The 24,858-nt window shown below is 34.3% G+C and overlaps 5 protein-coding genes across 7 annotated transcripts in view; 3 read left to right on the top strand and 2 right to left on the bottom strand.

Moving 5' to 3' along the window:
• The first annotated feature begins 889 nt into the window (after positions 1–889).
• LOC120342045 (ubiquitin-conjugating enzyme E2 D4-like) lies at positions 890–4,977 on the top strand. The gene has a single exon (XM_039410705.2). It carries the CDS (start codon positions 2,474–2,476, stop codon positions 2,921–2,923), a length of 450 nt encoding a protein of 149 aa, XP_039266639.1. The 5' UTR covers positions 890–2,473; the 3' UTR covers positions 2,924–4,977.
• A 754-nt stretch (positions 4,978–5,731) lies between these two features.
• Positions 5,732–7,367, bottom strand: LOC120342143 (ubiquitin-conjugating enzyme E2-17 kDa-like). Its single transcript, XM_039410841.2, has one exon. The coding sequence runs from the start codon at positions 7,003–7,005 to the stop codon at positions 6,556–6,558; it is 450 nt and encodes a 149-aa protein (XP_039266775.2). The 5' UTR covers positions 7,006–7,367; the 3' UTR covers positions 5,732–6,555.
• Positions 7,368–9,564: 2,197 nt separating this feature from the next.
• On the top strand, positions 9,565–12,665 carry LOC120342142 (transmembrane protein 161B-like). The gene is made up of 4 exons (XM_039410840.2): positions 9,565–10,008; positions 10,333–10,464; positions 10,959–11,111; positions 11,545–12,665. The coding sequence occupies exons 1-4, from the start codon at positions 9,797–9,799 to the stop codon at positions 12,560–12,562; spliced, it is 1,515 nt and encodes a 504-aa protein (XP_039266774.2). The 5' UTR covers positions 9,565–9,796; the 3' UTR covers positions 12,563–12,665.
• On the bottom strand, positions 12,615–13,386 carry LOC120342144 (UPF0729 protein C18orf32 homolog). Its single transcript, XM_078111299.1, has 2 exons — positions 13,176–13,386; positions 12,615–13,001 (listed from the first exon to the last, which is right to left on the bottom strand). The coding sequence occupies exons 1-2, from the start codon at positions 13,323–13,325 to the stop codon at positions 12,903–12,905; spliced, it is 249 nt and encodes an 82-aa protein (XP_077967425.1). The 5' UTR covers positions 13,326–13,386; the 3' UTR covers positions 12,615–12,902.
• A 5,376-nt stretch (positions 13,387–18,762) lies between these two features.
• Positions 18,763–24,858, top strand: part of LOC120342140 (chromodomain-helicase-DNA-binding protein 1-like) — a 30,007-nt gene continuing 23,911 nt past the window's right edge. For all 3 annotated transcript variants that reach the window (XM_078110637.1, XM_078110636.1, XM_078110638.1), the window contains exons 1-8: positions 18,763–18,936; positions 19,363–19,447; positions 20,242–20,410; positions 20,885–20,967; positions 21,250–21,333; positions 21,936–22,000; positions 23,216–23,400; positions 23,974–24,088. In XM_078110637.1, the coding sequence (XP_077966763.1) occupies positions 18,905–18,936; positions 19,363–19,447; positions 20,242–20,410; positions 20,885–20,967; positions 21,250–21,333; positions 21,936–22,000; positions 23,216–23,400; positions 23,974–24,088 (818 nt within the window). In that variant the 5' untranslated portion in view covers positions 18,763–18,904. The remainder of the gene's footprint in view (positions 18,937–19,362; positions 19,448–20,241; positions 20,411–20,884; positions 20,968–21,249; positions 21,334–21,935; positions 22,001–23,215; positions 23,401–23,973; positions 24,089–24,858) is intronic.

Below are 24,858 nucleotides of genomic sequence, written 5' to 3'. Positions count from 1 at the left end.
GAGGAATGCAAAACATATAGGTAGTTTCCATCCACACAAGCATTTCAAGAAGACTTGCTCGATCCAAACTAAATGAGCATCATCAGGTGATCGGTATGGCTGCAAGTTGAATCCAGCTCTGCAACCTCCTGCATAGATGATAATATTAATTAGTGGGCTATGAGCTAAATTCTTAAATTTAAACAAACCGAATGTACCAGCAATGTTACCTACGATTAACTGAATATGTAATATGTCCAATAAATTCACCTACAAAAGCAAGTTCAATAGGTGCAAACTTTGTGTTATGAAATTGTATCACAGCACCGTTAAGAAAAGTAAAAACAGTTTTGTATGACACCCTCTTTAAATGAAATTTCAATCATTAAGCGCAAACATTAAAATTACTAACTTTGAACTTTGTCATTATCTGCAAAATGTTCCACACAAATCTTTCCGCTATCGCGTTTGTAATCTTCTATGATAAAAAAAAAACGTCTATGATGTCCAGAATTGCTCTTTACAGCTTGTCTGCCATCCCAGCTTTCCAAGTGAGCAAAACGTCTTAGATATAGAGATTATTTTCTTTCGTTACAAGCGCAAAAAGGCAGGTACTACACGTAAAAAAGACGCCGAGTAGCAAAAGCGAGCGGAAAACGATCGCGAAAGGCGACGATAAATATGTGCATTGGAGCGTATCATGAAATACAATCTTTCGCCTGTAGTCTTATGGAGTGACGTCAGAGTTGCCTATCATGTTGTTTAATGTCATTGGTCGCACCAACGAGCCTTTCGCATGATTGGAACATGTTAGTCGCCATGAACTGCGACAAACAATAGAAAAATATGTCGACCTGCGGATCACCATGGCGTGACAACAGTCTGACAGTAAGACCGCTGTGAAGCTAGTAGCAAACCTTCTTCTAATTGGGCGCAGCGGTGCGAGCGCAACATTAAATTAGTTAGTAATGTAGGCTATTCTATGTTGTTTTGTTTGTATCCAAAATAATATGACTTGGCGGTACAATTAAATTAGCCTTGCTTGCATCTTTTTGAATATGTACCGGTACCTGGTATCATGTCTCTGTTATACTGTTTAAATATTATGCAGATACTGTTACATTTTTGAGGCAAATAAACGTACAGAATATGGTACTCACATGGAAATTGTCAATGCGGTGCAGCGGTGGTATACTATTTGGTTTGGGCTTTATTGACTAAAATCTTCTTTACATTGCCGATAGATTTTAAGTGATATATATTCGCTTTGTTCATTTGCCTTTTTCACCACATGTATGTTATCGTTAACTAGACTTTTTAAGTTTATTGACACTCATTTTAAATTGGAGTACGATTTCATCTAACTTTGTCACTACAAACCATTGCTAGTGTCAGGATGTAATGACATGTTCTACCTTCCCTCTCATTCAGGCGGGTATCTACATAATTAGCACTGGTCGAATTACGCACAGATATCCAATCGAGAAATTAGGGCTTCTTGCGCACTATTCCCACCTCCATTAGGGACACTGAAAATGATTAGGTTATCTTATCCACAGTACTTAAACTTTACTCTAAAATAGGAATTATGACTGGAACACCGAGTGATCCACTACATTCACATTTCTGTCAAGATAATTTTCAACCAAGTACAGAAATATGTATTCAACCTGTTTTTTCATAAGGACATAATTTATTTTTTCGTAAGTCTGTAAGTAGCTATCGAAAAATTCCAGAAAAAACGATTACAAGGTCTGAAGGTGCACGAAAATGTGCGTGTTTGTAAAACTTTTTTTATTTAAGCAAAATATACAATGGAACAAGAAAAGAACAGTTTCAAAATTCAAAGATTTAAAATTTTCAACTTTAGAACTTATTTAAAACTGATAGTAGCAGCATAACATATCATATTTTAAACGGTTCTATTACATTTGAACCCACGTACATTTGAACCCATGACAATTGCACCTGTATGCTATTGCACCTATGGAATTTTTTTTGTGTCACGGATAGTTAAACCCATACTGCCATACTAACCCTAACCCATGGGTTTTAGCACCCGCACATAGATTGAACCCGTGGATATACGCATGGGTTCAAATATACATGGGTTCAAATGTACGGTCACCATTTTAAACACAAGAAATGTTTTTCAATATTTTGTTTTGATTAATCTAGATTACTGGAGCACAATGCTTTCATTAGTTCAGGTGACATTCCTCTGCATGCACAAATATTTTCCAGCGAAAGAACATGTGGGCAACAGTGGTATTAGTCTATGAAAATATTTCCAATATCGATGTTTGATACAGATTTCGTGGGGTTCTCTTTATCACTTGTTCTAGGAAAAAGGTTATAGGCGGATATTGCTATTTGCTGTATTGTGATAGTGTTTTTGGGAGAATTCACATCTTAGCTTCATGTTGTTTATTACTTTCAAATTAGTGGCACATAGAGTACAGGAGTTTGGTCATCTGGCATAGTTATATTCGTTATGGCGGCTCAAAAAAGGTTGCAACATGAATTGATGGGAATTCAAGAAAATCCTCCGGAAAATGTTACTGCTGGGCCTGTGGATGAATGTGATATTTACCATTGGCAAGCCACAATCACTGGGCCACCAGATACTCCATACCAAGGTGGATTATTTTTTCTGGACATTCGCTATCCGTGTGATTACCCATTTAAGCCACCAAATGTGCGCTTCATCACGAAAATCTATCATCCCAACATAAACTCTCAAGGTGGTATTTGTGTCGATATTCTACGAGACAACTGGTCTCCTGCTTTAACCACTTCCAAAGTTCTGTTGTCCATATCTTCATTACTTGCAAATCCAAATCCTGATGATCCTCTTGTGCCAGAAATTGCAAATTTGTACAAGTTTGACCGTTTACAATACAACAAAAATGCAAGGGAATTCAGTAAGAAATATGCTATGTGACCAACTGATTCTGAACCTTCAAATATCACTGTCATTCAGAGTTCAATCCTATTTAATCCCATTCAGTCTATAATGGTTAATCCATATGGCTAAACTGAAAATGATTTAAACCATAGAAACAAATTATTTTCAAATAATGCATGGATTTATGGGTTTTATATAAGGATTTAATGTAAAAGAGCAAAATTTGAAAAAGCTATTTTGAGTAAAATTTTTATATTTTCAATTCCCTGTAATCTTTTTATTGGAATAGTTTGATGAATATTGCCTCAAACTATGATTGATATTGAGTACAAATTTCTATATCAAATTTTCAGATTTAAATAGGCCTATTCATTGAAATTTCAACATCTGCCCTTTTATCTTAAAACCCCTGATTTAATTTCTTGTTTTTTTTTTGTCTCGACATCTCGTTCGGCAAAAAACATGCGTAAGGCTTGGCTAAAATGTTTTTATTGTGAGGTCAGATGTTTGAAGCATTCCACTGTTTTTCTTTTTTATCTCTGGTCCTAAACCCATTCTGTGACCCATCATAAATAATAGTGGTAGTAATCCATCCTTTATAGAATTCAGTTACATGATTCTCATCATTATTAAATGGACTGTATTGGAATGTTTTATATTAAATTTGTCTGACTTTATTCAAAATAATAAGTTTGTTTTCTACTCTGAAAAGTTCTGATATTACAATCTGATCAATTTCAAATAAAAGTGTCAAATTCTCATGTTAATATAATCAATGAAAGTTTAATAGTTATGTTTGTCCTATTTCGGGATAGGAAATCTAATTTTTATTTATTGACATTCCTGCTTAGTGATTTCCCAACTTAGAGATAGAGAAGCATTATGTTTACTATTTAATTATTTTAAGTATCCAAGATGCCTTTTTCATTGTGCTGTGATCTCATTATGTTTGAAAATTATTTTTAAATTTTAGGTAATTTTTGTGGTGTGCTTTTAATCTTATGAACTGTTTGTCCTTTTCTAGTCAGTATTATTTTCACCTCTATGTCAAAAATATTTTATATTTACCTGATACTGAATATTGACCATTCTACTAGTCAGACTTTCCATCTTGTTAAATGCATTATTCTCTTAGATTATTATCATTTTAGTCAATCTAGAGTTCTTTGACTTAAACAGGCAAAGTATGTTGGAAACCTGCATTTTTTATACTATGAGTTTCAAATCTATACAAGCTTTTTCTGGTAAATTTAGTTTTATCATTGTGCAGCAACAAGGTGATGAATCAGAATTTATGGATGAAAAAATTGAAATTGTTACCCCTCAGCATTTACTGTTGGTTCCGATTGATTTGAATTTTAAATCATCCATTTTTTTTTTGGCACACAAGCATTGGTGAAGTACTTGATTTTGTACCAGTACTTTTTGCAAAATTTTGGAGAAATTTTGAATTTTATTGTTTGTGTGAAGTCAGCTGTGTTATTCAGATTTCATATAGAATCTTTTTTGAATGAGTGTATTGAAACAATTCACATCGACTGACATGAAATATTCTTGTGGTGCGAGATCAGAATCCTTTCAAGTTCAATATCAAAAGACTCATTTTTATTATTTCAATGGAGTAGACAAAGACATTAAATGATCTACCATTCTATATTGTGTCTAAATTTGTAGAACAAAAAATTTAATTGGAATCTTTCGCTATAAAAACTAAGTACATTATTAGATTGTTGAAAAATCATGTGGAATTTCTCCTCATGAAGTTATTATAGCAGATCGATAATCATTTTTGCTGCAAAATATATTCAAATTAATACTCAATCTGGCTTGATGGTCCTTTTTTATTTCTTTGAGATAGTTCAAAAATATATAACTGGCCTTCCTTATTAATCATAATAGTGAAATAGTCTGTATTGTTTAAAATTGTATGTATCTTCTTTCGTAATATATGTGTTCCGATATCGATCATAAGTCAGTACTTATTTAAAATGAAGCACTCATTCAAACTAACTGTCTTCAACTTTGCCCTTTTTGTCTTTTTTTATTTGAATTTTCCGTTTTGAATAAAAGTACTTTGTTTAGCCACTGTAGTTGTATTTGTGATTAGTTCATGGCTTCCTCCATAATTTTAATATTCAGCAAGCTCATATTAAAAAATATGTTATATGGAAATTAGTAGACTGAAATGAATCCGGTTACATACTGCCGTGGTATATAAATTTTTACTGTTTTCAAATGTGCGGGAATTTGGCAAGGAAGCTGAGAATTGAGGTTGACCAAGACTATATCCTACAAAGTGTGCAGTCTGTGATACGTTGCATATGTCCGAAAAAATACCCTCTGATAGAGTTTATCATGGGTAATGCCGAAAAAACCAGCAAGTTTAAATAAAAATGAGCGAAAGTAATAATCCTGGATATTTCGGACATGATCGCAATGGCATTTCATTGTGTGCGATAACGTCATCCCGCCAGCGTTTGATGATCAGAGACCTGGGTAATTCCCTAGTGGTATGTCGCGTGACGATTGCGCTTTGTTTTTTCCATTGCGCGTGCTTGCGCAATAAATACGGTGATTCGTGGGTATTAAACTAGGGACGTTTTCGAGGGACGCTTCACATTGGTAATAATATAAATATGTTTTCGCATGGCGTAACTCACCATAAATTACGTGGGTGTTTTCTATATGTCAATTTTGCTTTTTTAATTGAGAAGAATTTCACATATATATGTTTTGTCCCACCAGTGTATTTATTCATCAGAAACCATGAATATAAAAGGGAAAACCTCGCGTGAACTTTTGAGAACTTATATATTCCCATAGCCTATTCTCCTACCTCAGTACCATACTGCTTAAATTAATTTTAATTACTAATACTGAATATTTTTAATATTTGAAGCAATCTCGACTCTTATTTGGCTACATGCTGGTTTTAGCGATTAAAGTGGTCTAGCGGTTAGCTCACCTATTCACGCATTCAACTTGGCAATTTCTAGTTGGGCAATTTGGCATTAGGAGACTCCAACCATGATCAGCTCGGCGATATCTTTTTAGAACTATTTTTTTTTATCTATTTTACTCCTAATTTAACTAATTCCGTATCCAATTTATCAATCCTTACAAAGCTATTAATACGCTGTATCAAAATTTTATTTTCTAATTATTTTGTTTGTTTTTTAGAGAATATCTTTCTATAGATGTCATTTCTGTTAACTAATTCGGTATCCACTTTGACAACCCTTACAAAATTATTAATATGGCGTGGCAAAACTTTTGTTTATTTGTTTGTATGAATTTACCTCTTTAGGCTATGTGTGCGCGCGCGTGTCTCAAATATTTGATACACGTACCACTACTTTTGGCAACACCTTTTGCTTATATTGGGGTAAATTAGCCTCAGTCAGTTTATTCAATATTTTAATATCATGAAGCACTTACAGAAATGAATAACTTGTCAATTTAGCGAATCTAATATGAAAAAAAATAACTAAACACAGCTGCGTAAATGCTAAACAACGTTGTTTAAAAAGTTTGCGATATATTTGATGAAAATAAAATACGTAAAACACACACATGTATTTATATAAAAAAGAAATATGAATATCACAACAGTTCTATAATCGCGTAATTCCCGATTTGTTTGATCATTGTATTTGTAGCAGAAAGTATTACATCGCTTGTTGTCTGGTCCACAATTTTGCTCTTTCGTAATATTTTCGTCTGTCTTGAAGATATAGTCTAGCAGCATCACTATTCATTGGATCATCGGGATTAGGAGTTGCGAGTAGCGAAGTAATAGATAGCAATATTTTCGATGTTGTCAGAGCTGGTGACCACTGTTTTTGGAGGATATCGACGCAAACAAATCCTTTTTCACTAATATTAGGATGATATATTTTGGTTTCAAAGTGAAGTTTTGGTGGTTTGAACGGATAGTCGGTTGGATATGTTATAAAAATTTTGAATATTCCACCCTCATATGGTGTACCGACTGGTCCCTCAATTTCCGCTCTCCATTCAAATAAATTCTCGTCGTTTATTGGTTTCACTCTCGGAAATTCTGTTTTTGAGTTGGTGACAAGTTTATTGTACTCATATTGCAATCTTCTTAGTGCCATAAGCTCGATCAGCTTGTTGGATGCTGAGGGTCTCGGGATTCTGTGCCATTGTCATACGAACGAGACTTTATATACTTTTCGCTGCTTTCGTCCACGTGGTGTTTTTTCGGGGAGATACCCAGATTTATTTTTGTTGATTTTTTTGTATCACAAGGTGGGCGTAATCGGCAAATTATAATTACGTCACCGATTTATATTAAGAACCACACACGACATAAGCTAAATATAGCTTAAGAAAGTTATGAGAAACATATAACTTAACATTCAGGTTACCCCAATTTTGATATAAGAGACTCTTCATGCAACATTCATATTGCAACAAGAATTAGGTTTAGATCATCAGTTTCTGCTTTCATGAGCGACATGTTGCAATCGAAACAAGAGAAGTACAGATGATTTATAATAATACCTATATATATATATATATATATATATTGTCCAGGGATGGCAAAACCACTGTGTTTTTAGGTGATCCGCAAAGTCACGAATTGATGAAGAACATGTTAACATTCCAGTGATGAAAAGTGAAATTGAACCTGTCTAACCTTAGGCCTGACAATCTATGTAACCTGTCAGTATCTCGGTGTGGGGATACTGGCAAAAATTATGTTGCCCCGTTTATGATATGACAATACAATTAATTGCTTTGTTCATTCCTCGCAACTTACCTAGCTTCAATGGTTCCCTTTCGAAAGGTGCGTGAAACGAATAGATCTGGGCATTTCAAATCAAATAGTAAATTTTTCGAATCGGTTCAGACGAAAATTTGGTATCGCAGCCATGCATCTTGTTGTTTTATCCGCCCGCCAAAGGTCGAGGTGAAGTCTACAATTTCTTAATTGAAGCCTTCATACAACGCAATTCGGGCATATCGTTTTTCCTAGTTAGTTAGGATAGGATTGTATACATTTATCCCTACGGCGGCAGGGAGTCAGTCCCGCAATCCTCTCGCACCTCCGAGTTATCGCTGAAACATGTTTCGTATTGTGTTTAAGAGCTCAGCGAAGTAACTGGGTGCTTGATTCTATGTTTTCAGTAATTTATGTGCCGGTAGGACCTCTGAAAATAAAAAAAGTCACATTTAATTACAAGTAATCGATTCGAAAAAAATATTCGTGCGATACTGAAATTATCCGAAAATGACCAGCCCTATAGAAACGAAAGGACCTCCTTTCCTCTCACGGAATGCAATTTGGAGAACAAAATTTGATTGACTTTGATTACCGGCTACAGAAAACTGGTTGAAAGCCGATCGCGAAATATATTTTTCTCAGAGTAGAATTCTCTTCCAAACTCTTTTGAAACCATAAAAAGATTCGCCATATTTAATCTGCATGTGAATTTCGTAAAATCGAGTAGTAGAAATTTCTCCAGTCCTGCGGCTCAAAACTACACCAATGACATTAAACGAGAATATCGGTTGGAAACCGAAGACTTATCGATCGATAGTTAGGGGATCCCCCAAAACAGAAACTGCAGTTTCGATTCATCCGCTCTTGTAACTTGCGCACTGCGCATCGCACACACACACTCGGCGGGTTTCAAAATTCTCTCGCTTTACAAAAATCTAGATCACTATATCAATAATTGATTGATAACTCGCTAATTATACGACATAATTCGCCCAAAATCAATAGGCTTCTGGTCCGAGATAAGATGAATGCACATGCAAAATCTGGAGCAGATTCAATCTCGCTTTCGTGAGATATCGCGTGCATCTAACAGACACACAGACATACATACAGACAAATACCTATCAATATACTTACCGATCTTAAGATCGATAAGTAACAACATTGACAATACCAAACAAGGATGATATCATTATATGAGTTGCGTAAAATAAGCAACAGCAAGTTTTACATTGGTGCAGACCACAGAGCTATGTATTTTCAGTTCAGTGGTACAGACTAGTGTTTCTTAACGGTGCAGACATTTGATTAAATATGACCCGTATATATTTCCCTTTTCCACAGCAAAAATATAATTTTTGACTAATTCAATAAAACGGTTCATCATCCCCGATCTAGGCTAGGCGGTCCATCTAAAATCTAATTTAAAATCGGCGGTGATTTTTTTCTTTACTCCTCCATTACAATTCAGCACAGCGACTGTTGAATCGGAAGAATATTTAGCGACCGTGATTAAACCATAGCCATAATGGCTCTGATAAAACGGCCATGCTTGACAAGTCGGGAATATAGTTGTGAGTATTTATTTGCAAGTTAAACTGTATGTCATGGGCAGCGGCGTCTTTTTGAGCATTTTAGCGGCAAATGAAATTTATGATTATTTTATATCTTCTCAATCGCTCAACTGATGAGGAACGGAAAGTTCGTTTAAAGAGATTTGTCAGTGAATCTAGTCGCGCATATACATACATCATGGACTATAAATTTGTTATACTGTATTAATAATAATAGAACATTCAACATGGTATGCTGGAAATCAACTTAATGTCCAATACAATTAATGAATTGGACCTTATGAATTGATTAATTGTTTCTTTTTATTTTTTCAATAGAAAAAAATAGTCGCGCAATTCGTAACCCCGCACGTGCTGCGATCAATTAAAATTTGAAAGGTCTGCAAAGCTCGTGGCAGCTGCGCGCGGTGGGTCGTGCGAAAGCTTTCGTTCGTCCCCTCCTGCTGTTATATTTCATCCTCTTCGTGTTGTTATCTATTTTGCGAAGAAAGGGTGTTAGTAATATATTATTTATTCGAATGGCCTGAAGTCGATGCTATTATTTGAAAGTTTGATTCCAAGTCGGCATCAACCTACAGTCTCGAAATGGCAATCTTTGGATTTCAACTGTGCTTTACAATTATAATGGCGAGTTTCTTGCAGAAACTGACACCTATATACTCCCTTGGCAGATGGATACTCTGTGGTGGTGGATTGTATCGTTTTGTTCACCCCACTAATGAAGAACTAAAAAAGTTAGCTGGCAAAGAGAGTTCAGACAAGCGCTCTAAAAAGGATGTTAAGAATTCAACAAAAAAGTAAGTTTCAGTTTATGCATTATTGGTCATGGATGTTTTTGATATCTCTAATATCAGATTGCCATGATACTGTGATAGCTAGATGATTGTCATAGTACAGTTCAATATCCAAACACAAAAATCAGTAATGGCTGCCTGAGCATTTTTGCATTTAGCTGTGATATCCTGATGAAATAGAACTAGCCCATTGAATTATAGTAATTCAAATAAATCTGTTTATACTTATTTAGCTATATGTGAATTCCGAAATTCGTTATCACGCAGCACAAGTTTATTGTCTTGTTGTTATTGGATTAACATCTTCATAAAACACAATTTTTACAGGCGACATCAACCTTACAAACGCTCGAGTGAAAAAACGAACAACACTACAAAAGAAGTGTTTAAAATACCTAAAAATGTGGACATTCCTTTGGATACAACGAATATCACGGTTCTTGATGCTTTGGTTTTGAGGTATGTATTTTTGAAACCTATAAGGTTTAGTACTTTTTCAATAATTTTGTATGACAATTATGTTGTGAAAACAGGATAGCAACTGCATATTTCTAGTTTTCTGACATTTTCAAATGGTACATTCTGACATGCGAGTAAATGGATTTGAGAATTTTTAAATTTTTTGGGTCCAACTACTTATCTTTCTACGCTTTTAAAACAGTGGATACAGTGTTGGATTTCCAGGTATGATCATTAACAAACCAGAACTGAATTGTTATGATTACTTAAAATTATAATTAGTGAAGTAAAATTAATAATAGCTTTGTTACCTTAAAGTATCTAAGTTTCTGATATATTGAATTTGGCAAGGAATTTGTTGATAATAACGATAATCATATTGGTGAACATAATATGTTAAATTTTGAACATGATATTATTATTTCCTTTCGGTTGCACCACATAGTCTTAAATCGATATATAGATAGGTAATGCTTGATTCTCTATACGCTCAGGAAATATGATGAATATGAATGGCTGGTAGATTATGGCCTCTATGCAACAATAGTGTACTGTGGGACTGAAATTTATTATGAGTGGTGGAAGCCTGATCCAGAGTTCAATATTTCCATGGTTTGGTCTCTGCTAGCAATTGGTTTTGTCTGCAAGTAAGTAAATGAAATTCATCTTCTGATTAGGCCAACTACTTTTCATTCATTAACTGCAGTTAAGTTACTTGGCTCCTATATATATATATCTATAAATATAGTATTAAATACAGATAAACAGAAATAGCATAATCTCTTTGCACAAAATAGGAAATATATTAGTAATACAATGGACACATACAGATCCAAAGTAGACGATGAAAAAGAACCTGCAGTTCAATACACAATACCCCACTGCCCTTCAAATACAGACCCTGGAATTTTTAATTTCAATGGGAACTAATCTTAGCTACATACACAGATTAATGGATTCACTTATGTTATTTTCTTTGGTTCTGATTAAAGATAGTGGCAATGTATTGCCAGCTATAATACAACATATTATAGAAAAATTATGTTGCCATGATTAATGTGATGAAATTTTATTTTACAGAAATCTGTTTTCAATTATGAAACTGTACTTCAAGTCTGAAAGCGGAGAACTCTCAACCTGCATAACATTCGGATGTTTCTCATTTGTAGCATCTATGGCTGTTTTAGTTGTTGATGAACAGACGCTAGAATTTGGATTAGATTCTGCTTATAATGCTTTTGCACAGAATGCGAGCTTGCTTACCATCGGTGCAACAGTATATCCAAGCCCGGCACCAGCTCCACTGCCTTTACCCATCATCAAAATTGGAGTAGCATTTTTGAGTGGAATTATTGGTACTCTTCTTGCTTTTCCTGGGATTAGAACAGCTCAAATGTATGTAGATGGATTAAAATACTCCAGAGGAAACCAGCTTATTCAACTTTTGCTTCACATCAACTTTGCAACACCTTTTTTGATTTCTTTCATGTGGGTACGACCTCTGGCAAGGGATGTATTATGTGGCTCTAATGACATTGAATCTGTGCGAAAACCTTTTTTAACAGATCACCAATTTGATATAGCAAGATTAATAATAATAGTTAGTCTGTGTTTCTTGAAAATTTTGGCATTTCGCACCCATCTTCAAGCTTATTTAAATGTTGCATGCATAAAAATTAGAAACCTGCGCCGTGAGGCAGGTCAGACAACTAACACTGATATTCAAAAGACTGTAGCTAGAGTTTTCTTTTACTTGTGTGTGGTTGCTTTGCAATATATAGGGCCGGTCATGGCAGTTCTATTTTTAACTATGTGCTTAAAGACCATGGGTGGTTACTCATGGCAGCAGATCAAGAGTGATTATGTCTTGAATTCTACTTATGCTAGCTTTAGTCCGAGTCATGCTAATGTACTTGATGAAGGAGCTACATTTTCTGAGATGGTATCTCATGCTGGAGTCTCTCTGGCACGCATGTCTGCAGTGTTCACACCGATGGTGTTTCGCAGTATATTTTCTTTCCTGATCTGGTGGTTATGCACAAGTTGGTTTATCGCCAGCTGCTTGGGAATAGTTTATCATCGATTCTTGTCTATCTAGATATTTGTTTAAACTTTCCGTTTGTGTTTAGTGTTTGCACCATTTTCAACAGTTTTCCTCGGACTTGATTTTATTTGCAATAAAACACCGTTAAAACTACAGTGTACACCGTTATTCTAAAATGAAATAGAGACGTATAGGAATCCCCAAAACCTACTCCTTCACTCAACTAGCATATGGATAGGTTCCAACTTCAATTTTGGGTATCCCTGGGACGATTACGATAAAAAAATATGTGCAACTAAATTACATTAAAACCAACATACATATGAATATTAGAAACATTAAGAACTAATGATAAAAGGTACAGTATTGCACTATTGGAGTTGACGTGAGCTCATCAGTCTGTTTTCTTATCACCACCTGCAGCTATAGTTCGCGTTTCTTCTGTACTATTCTTATCATGGGGTGATTCTTCAGTTTTTCCAGTCACTGGGCACTGAAAATAAAGAATGTTGATTAGAGAAAGGTGAAGACAAAATGACAAGACTGATAATTATGTCATTCACGTGTCTTGATAGTTTTATTAGCATTATATATGCTTGTCAACAGCTTTTAATATTGTTTCGAACAATAAGGAGAGTTGGTTAACGTTCACTATAACAGTGCTCACCTTCATACCGGTAGTACCCGATTTTTCTGAGTTCGATTCCAATGATTTTGGAGTCCAGAATTTTGATATTATTGGATACAGGAACGGTTGAAGATACTTGTGATAAACCCATAATAAAAAAGGGATCACAATACAGGGTATGCAAACCATTTCACTTCTTTAACTTGATAATACAGTAATACTGATCTGTAAATAGGAAGTATTGTTTCTGAATGTCTATACAGCGTTTATGCTTAAATACCACACTTTACATTGCATAATTGATTTTTGAAGCTTATTTTGAGAGTGCTTACTCGATTACCATTTTGTTTCAAACTAGTAAAGTTGCTTCTGTTAAAAAATGGTCCATCATATCTTCTTCAATTCTGTTTTTGAATACTGCAGCTAATCAAAAACGGTTGTAATAACAAAATAAAAAGAATTCAAACAAAGAAAAGGCGAAGCAGCAAAGGGTGTTTCGACTAAGTTAATTCAGTACGGTACCGGTACCATACCTAATCAGCCATTACAGCATTAACAGATTAATGTCAGACTGTATTTCAGTACCGGTACCGTTATATTATTGTGGTTTCACATTCTGCCTCTAAGGGCTGTTTCACACGTTTCGTTCAGTTGTGCTCGGGAAGTCTTTCACGGTACCGGTACAGTAGGATAGCATACGTAATTCTTAAATTTATCAAAGAAGAGGTTTGAATAGGTAGGAACTGTACAGTACTCAAAATCTGATACCCCTAATCTAAAGCCTTCTAGTTATGAGGAATCGATTGACAACGAAGCTACCGTACTAGTTAGTGCTGCCTGGCCAAAACGAATATCGATTATCACGATACAATATTCTCTTGACAATGACTTGGCACTATTATATTTACCTACGTCATAATTTTCGCTTCCTGTAACTTTATATCACAGTACCGATAATATAAAATACCGTATACTGTATATGTTTTCCCTGACCTTCCACCTCAAAAAAAGCTTTGGAAAACATTGACAACTAGTATAAGTATAACTTTATTTTGCATAACAGACAATCAAATAATTGATAAAAACAAATGAGTAAAAACTGATTATAGAATCGAAAGATCAAATAAAACCTTAAGTAACTGCCGTGTTTCCCATAAAATAAGACAGGGTATATTATTTCAATTTTCTTCGAAGGTTATGTTGGGGGGTTGTCTTTTATTTTCATTTCTTAAAAGAAAAAATACAAAGTGGAGAAAACACGTAAACTGATGTCCATTTACTTAAAAAAAAAACTACCAGGTCCTTTTTTGAGGGGAGGACTTATATTAAAATCATTTATAACTTCAGACTAGGTCTAATTTTCGGCGAAACACGGTATATGAATATTAAGTCTACTTGCATTCTCTAGACCAGGGGTTCCCAAACTTAATTGACCGTGGGCCAAAATTTGAAGCGGAGGGATGTTCGCGGGCCGGAAGAGTGTAGCGCCCGAAAGTGCGTGGCATGTCTAAGCTTTCATGGTTTATAACTAAATTACTGCCCTATGTAATCATAATACCGGTACGAATAACTGAGATAACGCTTTAATTGAATTGTTACGATAAAAACACGTGCTTAAAGTGTGATAATGGCATAACACTTGGCGCTATCTAGAATGCAAAAAGGTGAAACAAAATCTGTTGCACTAACTTCCACACTATTTCACTCAAGCTCGGCGGGCCATTTTAAATCGTTATGCGGGCCGGATTTGGCCCGCGGTTTGGGAACCCCTGCTCTAGACCGTATTTCACTTGCTGTAATAATCAGTAGTTTGTTCACCTTATGGAACTCTCTCCGAGTTTACTTCGTGACACTGGCCAATCAGCAAGATGCAAAAAGTGACGTAACAATGCCCCCTTTTCACATCCGCTCAGACACTTTTTTCACTTAGATTTTCAGGCGTGGTCGTAAACATTACCTTGTTTTGCGTTTTTGAACTCTATTCGTTAGTTTTCAGTTGTGTTTCAAAAATTCAAATAAATATCAGATAATTCAATGATCACTCTGTCTTCTTAGGATTTTTAATTCAATTGTAGTAATCAATTGTAGCCCACTTTTCTCACTCAGATTTTCAGGCGTGGTCGTAAACATTACCTTGTTTTCGCGTTTTTGAACTCTATTCGTTAGTTTTCAGTTGTGTTTCAAAAATTTAAATAAATATCAGATAATTCAATGATCACTCTGTCTTCTTAGGATTTTTAATTTAATGGTAGTAATCAAGAATTAGTGTAGAAATAGCTGTGATAGACTAGGCTAAAATTATTTACCGGAACTTTTAAAAAACATATTGTGGTATGCGGATAACCATAATGATGGTTTGAAACAAATACCCCATTTTACAGGCACCAACTCGCGAAACCATTTTTAAAATAAGCCCCGAAAATTTTGCAATGGTGAAGTATAGGAAGATTTTTGGGGGGTCAAGGGTCGGGGAAAGGTCCATTTGCATCCTTTTTTTAGGTAAATTAGTTAGACTAAACTAAAAATTGTCAAATGAAATCTATAAAAAATGCCTCAATGTTTATCGATCTGCAGAAAATTTGTCAAAAGTAGCGTGTTTCGAGGGACATGCTGGATTTCACTTGTTTGCTCACGTTTACCTTTTTGCTGATTTACATTCTTCAAAAATCATAAATAAAGTCGGAGATTGGTTGCTATATAGCCAACGCCTATAGTTTTATTACCGTACAATGTATAGGTGTATGCAATAAATTAATATTGGGTTCTTTGTTTTGGGGTTGCTGTAAAATGGTGCTCCGAGATCGCCGCGCATTCTTATGATATAAACAAATGAAAGTTGCTGAAGGACTGAGGTGATTGTAAAGTTTCTGACACTTCAATACACTTGATAGAGTTTGAATATACGTAGGCTTATCATACCTACATGTAACGAAAAACCGGGGCAGTGCGGATTGTACAAATCTTGGTTTGATTTTGAGGCTTGGTAATATTCAAATCACGAGAAAACGTGCAATATTTCAGCATTTTGAATAATTTAATGACAGTACAGCTAACATTAGATGCTTAATTGACGTATTAATTAAACATATAATAATTATGACATAACAATATAGTAGTCTCTTTCCCTCTTTTACGGAATTAGTGAAATGAATCGCAAATGAGTAATAAATGGACTGCCAGAGGTAATCAGAGGTGCGGTGGCGAGCGTATTCCTAACGCTTAGCACGATGAGCCACACCGTCTTATCGACTTTCTTTTCTCCCGGGATAAATATGTAAATCCTATCCTATATGAAAATGATGATATTGGTCAAAAGAAGAGGAAAACTTAAGGCCCATCTAAAAAAGGCAAATAAAGACTAACAAACAATATATAATGGCGTTAACAGTCAATATGTTTTGTAATCAGATTCATAATTAAAGTATTTTTGATTTAAATGAGGTATGACAATGAAATTTTCATTTTGTTTTCAAATGCTAAACAGATAGAATGAGTTATAAGAAATATGGTGTTTATATTTGCTGCAATTTTGTTCTGCATACGTTCAGAATTACTCTCATAAACTTCAGTAATGGATTGCAAACTTACGGTATATTATATAATATCATACTATTTGAATCAACGTATTCGTTCTATATATTCTTTAGATGTTTATAATTCACGTATAATTCAAACAATGCGTTATTAAACCATTCACTTAAGTAGGCCTATCAGGAATTACTATAGCTCCGTGAAGTGATGGATATGAAGAGAACCCCATTCCTTTGACCTGTAATTCAACAAGTTCATTTCAACCATTGAGTATATGTAATATATTCTCATTGTTCCAACTGTAGCGTACCGACAGTCTATGAAATAATTATCCAAGTTCAGAATATCTTTCAATATGATCTGACGTCAAGTTTCCTCTCATTATTCACTTCAATTTATACTATTTTATTTATTAATTAACAATCTCAACACAACCAAATACTCCAAACAAACAGACAAGCATACAATAAAGCGACAAGTACCAGGCAGCACAATGCAGGAAAAGAGAATATACACAACAAAAACAAACACTTTGAACAGTACTGATGATACCTAATTCCCCGACAACAATCAAAAATACATCGCTAAAATAACTGCAATGACACTGTACTGAAACAATAATATTAGCCTACTCTCTAGCATAAAAACATTCAACAAATCCTCATCCCGCAGTCACAAAACCACAAACAAACATACCTGATAACCCATCGGAGATCAGAGGCACTCCCACAGACACTCATGACCAGAATCCAACCGAAAACCAACCACAGCACACGCTAACAGCCACACCTAGAAGAACAGATCGACAGTGTCACAACGCCCCCAGTGTTTTCAGTGCCAAAATACCAAATATGGAAACAATATCACATAACATCATTTACTTTTAACAGATAAAACAAGGGTCGCCACACAACGAAATACCGAGAACTGATTTTGGCCAGAACGCCCTACCATTTTCAATAGCGCATTTTAATTACTGCAGTGAAACTGGAAAGAAAAATAGCCTCTGAGTTCAATGATTCACGTCTAAAGCACAGAAATATAGAAAAAATCTCTCAAATAAGATGGAAAACTACAAAACAATATGGTTCTGTGCAGGCTATAAAAGCTCGTACTTGTGAAGCAATGGCTGAGCAAGTGTCAAAACTTAGTTACGTCTGTTAACTTATCTGACTATCTTATTTAATTCTATATTACATCAGTGATAAACAAGAAAGTGGGGGTCGTCGGAGTGACATCTAAATCTCTATTACCTCGGTTTTTGTTATATCATTCAATTCTACTATCATGATGATTGCGGAGTCGAAATACAATTACGGAACGTCCCTTACGTCATTACCCATAATGCTCATTACCTTTGAGCAAAATCTTCGGGTCGTGTTCCTTTTCAGATTCAGCTGGCCTGTTGGACAGGCAGAGCGTGCTTACGTATTAATTGGTGAAATAGATATATATTGCAGTTACAGGCAAAAAGGTGGTCAAGTTTATCAATCTCGTAGATTTGCGTTTGTTGTTGTGTATTTGTCATTTTTGGGAGAGAATCGAAGTGTTATATCAGAATGAAATTTGGGACTTGGTGCCATGAATATGGCGGTATTTTGCATTAATAATGGTGAAAAAACATCATAATCAATTCTATTTTTGACGAAACTTGCTCATTTGTTCATTTTTATTTGTAAATTCACAACCATTACAAATTTACTCGGCCACACCCATTTTTTGTGCTTGAAAAGTTGAACATAAAATGTAAAAATAAAGACATTTTTCTGTGTAATATGTTGATGGAAGTGGTCAAACAATGTTGAGGAACGATCTCAGTTGAAATCAACGGAAAACTAACTCGGATTTTTTTCTAATTTATGTGAGGTGTTCAAAATACAAACCAAACTTGATTTTTGCTACTTGATTGAAATTATTTTCAAAAATTAGCTGAAAAATGAATTGCAGATGTTGCAAACATGCTGCAAAATTGCATTTGCTGCAATTGCCAAACGTTGCAGCATATTGGATAATACAGTTGAGAGTTTTTCTATTTAATTTCAGTATATATAGATAACAGACAACTTAATCTTTCCTGCATTCTAATCTTTTCAGAAAATTGGAAGTGGAAATAAAAACTATGTAAAAAGAATTCCAAAACTGACTTAGATTTTGGACTTGGCTTAAGATCTTCATCGATAGATTTATTTGATGTCACAGACTCTTGAATAGTTTGATAGTCGCAGCATCTATACTCAATGTCAGATTTCAGCTCATCTTCCGCAAGCGGGTAATACTTCTGAATAATCTCAGAATCTACTGTTTTGAAGTAAAAAATACAACAAGAAGAATGAAATGCAGCATTTCTGTACTTTGATAGAAACAGACTAGCTGTTCAATATACTATACTACACTACCCACATCAACACAATCTACAGCATAATAACTTCTATACTGTCACTCATACTTCATTCATTTCGTAGACATGAACCTATTACTAATTATATTCTATTTAAACTGAATATTTAGTCAGTCATTTTTTAAGTTGATGAAAATTCTACTGTAAAAATGGTAGTGCAATCAACTCCAAATCTAATTCAAAAAGATTTTATCAGATACAAACATAAGATATCATATGTTAAAGTGTTTTTACACATGCCAGTATATAATCCACTACAAATATTTAATTTGGAACTCATACTCTGTCATATTTTAGCTCCAGCTCGTCTGATGATGATGAAGATAATGTTGGAGATACATCAGGATCAGATGATAGTAGTAGTGATGATAGTGATGGAAAGGTATCATTGCATAGTTATTGGGAGATATGACTGATACATATCCTATATATAGATACATATCATACAATAATATACTGAATAAAGATGTATCAGGATGTCCATAACAAACTGAAAATATTGGAATTAATATAAAGTTGGTTATATTTGTTATAGTATTTTTTTATTTTGAGAATAATTTTAGTCTCTCAAGTAATAAATAGTCATTTAAAGTATTTGTCGTCTGATGATCAGAAAAAATTAGACTTCACCTTACTTAAAAGAAAAATTTAACTTAACTATTGTATGCATGTACATGAGCATAGGAGCAGGAGCATAGGAACACGATATATATTCTCAATTACCAATTTTTGGTTATTGATTTACAATAATTTATTTCAATTTCTCTGTTGACAGTGAACGAATATGGAATACATGTAATATTTCATATGTGAAAATATTATTTCAGACTATTGAATTATACAATTCGACTAATAATAATATTCCATAATAATTTTACCCAAGTGCAGTGTCACATTATTATTTGAAAGTACTCCATTCCAAATTTTCCTGTTCCACTCATTAAACATGGCTATTCATGAACATGCTTACATGGAGTTATCTCAATATAGTTTTATTTGGGAATGTTTTTTTCAGTTGGGACACACGTATTAGCATGTTATTTAAATCTCTTGAATTCCTAAACATAACCATTTCTATATATAATCTTGAATAAAATATATTTATATTCATGGTTTTGGGTGTTTGAGATATAGGAAGTATCATGTGTTAATTGATTTTGCTACTTTTTTATTCAGATGGATGAAGATTCAAAACAAGATTTGCAACAATCATGGATGTTGCCAAAGAGATCAATAACTGAGAAAAATATTGAAGAAGGGAATGCCAACTCTCAAAATACATCAAATGACATTAGCAAAAATGCCACCAACACATCAGGATCTGAAGACTTGTCTGTTGATGATAGTACGAATTTTTGTGTTATCGGCATTTGCCAAACCTAATATTTTAATTTTTCAGTGTGGCATATCATTTTTCTTGAAAAATCAAAAAAGGTATGATTCTTAGAAACTTGGTTTTTTCAAAATGTCAGTTTTTTCAACTCTTTCAGCAAAACAAAACAAGATATAGTTTAATGAGACTGAAACGCTGGAAATAGATTACCGGTATATTATTTTTATTTCACTTTAATATATCTCTGTCAATCTTTTTTGTGGCCGCATATGAAACCGAAGTTGCAAATAGAGGAGGGAGGACCTGAAGTTTATTACACAATATCCTTTTACCCTCGGAATAATTTTATTTATACATACTTGAACTGAAAATCTAAATGGATTTGAAAAGAAAATTTCACAGTTTCGATTCCTTCTAGTTGGGAAATCCATAAATCTGTAAGGAAATATATATACTCACTAACATATTATTTGCAATATTTTATAGACAAATCTTCATCCAATTCTGAGTCTGAAGGTGAAAGCAAAGGCGGTTTTCCGCGGAAGCACATCAAAGAAGATCTGAGAACGGTGAGAATGTATAGCTTAATCAGGGACGGTGCGGGAAGCCAATCGAACAGAGTTTCATTATTGAAGAGGAAACTTTATCAAATCGTTTTGAATTAATTTCATACTTTGTGACACAGTAAAAAATAGTAGCAAAATCACACCATTGCGGTGTTATGATTTTAATATTGTTCAGGATAAATATTCTATGCTTTTCATGTGGCAAGTGGCAATATTTTAAATTTTAGCCAGCATGGCATTGGAAAGCATTACTTCATTACTATGTGATAAAAAATTTGATTTCAGTTATGGGAGTCTAATCCACAAATCTATGGAGTGAGACGATCATCTCGTGCTAGAAAAGAACCCCAGAGGCTGACAGTGCTTCAGGTAATTGGAAATTAGTATTAAGTGAATTACTGTATTATGAAACCTGCGATCATAATTTTTGACGCCTGAGCTTAATGAAGTAAACAACTTGTCAACATACCTTTTAAGGTAAGGCCTGAAAGTTTGGCACATCGTGCTAAGCATCAAGACTACGCTTGCCATCATATTCGTAACACTGATTAGCTTGTGTGGGCTCGAATCCTGTGGGGGATAAATATGTGCACGGAGATTGCTAGACTCCTTGTTCATCTAAACATCTAAAACATATATTTGACATGGACTGGTAATTCGGACGAGAAGCCATGATACGCCATATGAATAAATCATCTTTTCGACTTCCGTCTCTCCTGGAATAAATATGAAAATCTTATTCTAATTATGGAGAAACTTTAGTTTTTGAACCTTATCAAAGTCTACACTAATTAATGTCTCCGCTTAATTGATACCGCTTTACTAACACCTTGACTTTTCAAATTTTTCAATTATAGTTTTATGAACCTTTCTTGGGCCATAATGAATCGGAAATCTTTAACATAATGTTATAGCCTACTAGCTTTATTAAAACGAAGATTTGAAACACTTCATTGTTAATATTTATTTAGGAATCTGATGATTCTGATGGTAATAGAAAAAGAAAAAAAGAAAATAAAAAGGGAATGAAACATGGGTAAGAAAATAAGTATGATAATTAATAAATTTATCTTGCCCGACTCATGAGGGCTGTAGAGGCCGAGATAATTTACACGAAACTTTGAAACTTGCCCATTTAAAAAACAACTCTGACTCTGGACTTCTGGTCGACAAATATTAACTCTGGCTATTGACTTTCTCGAAAATCCAATTTTGATTATGAAAATTTTGTGGGAGTGTGCAAGACTTATTTAGCTAATCATTATCTGTTGAGAATGTTCAGTCAAAACAGTACTTTCGTAGTTTTCTTCAGGAATTTTGATTTCGGTTACTGAGTCTGAAGTATTCAAAATTTCGTTTATGACGACACGACTTCGGTATCTGAAGAGTTGGACAATTCGACTAAATAAAAATATTCTAAACTTATTAACAACCCTGGTTAAAGAGCAATGATTTAGATCAATGGTTCACAACCTTTTTATCAAGCGACCCAAATTATGAGAAAAATAAATTTCAGAAAATCTGGCAACCCAGGATATGCGCAAATACTAAATGGAATGTAGGGCTTCCTTGGGTACAAAATTAAATTACTAATACAAAAAACATAACATTTATTTCAGCAGTATTATTTGTTTGCCATCAGCGATTTTTTGAAAACACAATTTTGAATCCCACATATACAATTATTATTGAGCTACACTTCCATACCAATTACAAATTAAACAGTAAAATTTACTAATAAATAAAATCAATACTTTTTAGGTTTTTGTTGAAGAAACACAGACTAAAAACAATTTTCAGGTCGCTATCCATATCTTGGAAAACACTGATTTAGATTGCAAATTATTTTTTCAGGCTGGAAATTTTTGATCATACTAAACCAGTACAAACTTTCACATATCCTTCTTGAGAGTTGAGATGTTGAACCCCAATGTCAATTATAACTGTGTTTTTATTTTGAATATTTTAATTTGAATCAGTATAAAATCCTAATTCTTGTCACAACTATGCTCTGAATAAGGCTCTGTAACGGCAGCCGCTAGTGTACAAGAAGCTATTATTTTCAAACATTCAGGGTTTTTTGATTCGGCATTGCTTACCCAGTTCAATTATTTCCTGGGTGACAGGTGGTAGGCATGGGGTTTGAACCTGACTCAGCGCAGATTAAACTATTGTGAAATTGCGTAATGAGTACTTTTTCTGTTGATGCTTATTTGAATTAAATCATTTTTTATATCAAATTCATATATAGAGCAAGTGATTATACTGCTACATTGACGGAATCTGAGAGTGAAGAAAGTACGAGTGGATTCGATTCTCCTCCTGCACATCATCGAAGAAACAAGTCTAAAAATGGACAGAGTGGCCGACAAAAATCTTCCAATCGCCCATCAAGATTATCACAGATGAGAGCAAAACTTGAAGGACGGAAAAAAGGTTTTATTTGAGTTTCATTTTGCGCAATTTTATCTTCAATCTTCAACTTCTAGTCCTTTTGGGTCCTTTATGTCAACGGGCAGTATGGATGGAGTTAGATGTGTATTTGAAAAAAAAAATGTTCTTACACCAAGACTAATGATGTAATAACAACTTCAAGTAAAAAATGTTTTATAATAAATTGATTAATTATCGCTGTCTGGTTTCAAATAGCTAGTCAAACATGCTTGCCATTGTACATCTGATTGGCCTGCGCTGTTTCGAAAGTTTGAATCCCATAAGGTGACTGAGGATTGCTCCTAGACAACGTAGAAGGATGTAACAATTGGTCAGATACAGCTAACACCACTATTATGTCCATGCATTCGTAATGAATAAGTGTTTACCTATTTTAATACCAGACATGGACTTGTGAGTGGCCATGTTCTGCCAAACGATTGATCTGTTATTTAAGATTTCCTCTGCCCAGGATGAATGGGAAAATCCTGTCCTTGATTCGAATTAGTTTATGAGGCAACATTATTTATAATTATTTTACTACTCTTGTCATGTAGCTGTAACAATTTTTTGCAGGAAATTCCAAACGAAATAAAGGTCGAAGGCAATGTGATATGTCTGAAGAATCAACGTCCGATGATGAGGAGAGGCCCCAGCGTTCATCTACGAGAATTCAAAAAGCTAAGATAAGGTAATGTTTTTATTCAACAGAACTTTTTATATTGAATTCACGGTACTCCCGAAGTGTGTACCAGGTAAGGGTTGGACCATAATTTTATTCCGTTTTCCCTATTTTATTACTAATACTAGTTCGGGGACTGTCTGTGTTAGCCAAGTGAATATACATAACCTTGTTCATAGGCTTCAGTCCCTTTACACAACTTGATGTAAATTAAGCGAACAAAATTAGATCATATCTCCATATTGGTACACATACTGAATTCACTACCTTGTAGCTGTTGTTTGATCATATTGACTTTGACCTGAAATTACTTCAAGTCTGTGTCAATCTGCTTTTACTGGAATGTAATGCATTCTTCAGGATTTATTTTCACATTAAAAGAGGAAGTACAACGCTTAATACTTGGATCTAAAGAGTTAATAAAAGATTGAAATTTTCAATTACCATATTTCTCCGCGTATAATACGCACTTTCAGTGCCGAAATTCAAGTTCAGAATAAGGGGGAAATATCAAAAAATATTAATCCTATTTTATGCTTAACTGGCCAATAATTCTCACATACTGGTATATCAATCTTAAGTGTTTTAATTTTATTTTACAAAGTCTGTTAGAATCATATCATGCTTGTTTCGGTAGAAACATGCCCACTCCAACAAAATTTAGAGTTAGTAAAAGCAGCAAGAATTTCATTCAATTCATTAACTCAAGCGCCGAAGAAAACGGTGAATCAAAGGTGATAAGAATGGCTGTACATCGCTAACTGCTGTCATTGTTTTGT

This window comes from Styela clava, chromosome 3 (genome assembly GCF_964204865.1).
Source record: "Styela clava chromosome 3, kaStyClav1.hap1.2, whole genome shotgun sequence".
In the NCBI taxonomy this organism is placed as follows: Eukaryota; Metazoa; Chordata; class Ascidiacea; order Stolidobranchia; family Styelidae; genus Styela; species Styela clava.
This window is presented reverse-complemented; position numbering and strand designations above follow the sequence as displayed.

What these genes read in the sequence shown, in the direction of transcription:
- LOC120342045 (XM_039410705.2), top strand. Translation starts at nt 2,474, where the DNA reads ATGGCGGCTCAAAAAAGGTTGCAACATGAATTGATGGGAATTCAAGAA.
- LOC120342143 (XM_039410841.2), bottom strand. Translation starts at nt 7,005, where the DNA reads ATGGCACTAAGAAGATTGCAATATGAGTACAATAAACTTGTCACCAAC.
- LOC120342142 (XM_039410840.2), top strand. Translation starts at nt 9,797, where the DNA reads ATGGCAATCTTTGGATTTCAACTGTGCTTTACAATTATAATGGCGAGT. An exon ending in GTTAAGAATTCAACAAAAAA is followed by an intron (nt 10,009 to 10,332) that starts GTAAGTTTCAGT and finishes CAATTTTTACAG; the next exon opens with GCGACATCAACCTTACAAAC. An exon ending in CTTGATGCTTTGGTTTTGAG is followed by an intron (nt 10,465 to 10,958) that starts GTATGTATTTTT and finishes CTATACGCTCAG; the next exon opens with GAAATATGATGAATATGAAT.
- LOC120342144 (XM_078111299.1), bottom strand. Translation starts at nt 13,325, where the DNA reads ATGGTTTGCATACCCTGTATTGTGATCCCTTTTTTATTATGGGTTTAT. An exon ending in CGGGTACTACCGGTATGAAG is followed by an intron (nt 13,002 to 13,175) that starts GTGAGCACTGTT and finishes CTTTATTTTCAG; the next exon opens with TGCCCAGTGACTGGAAAAAC.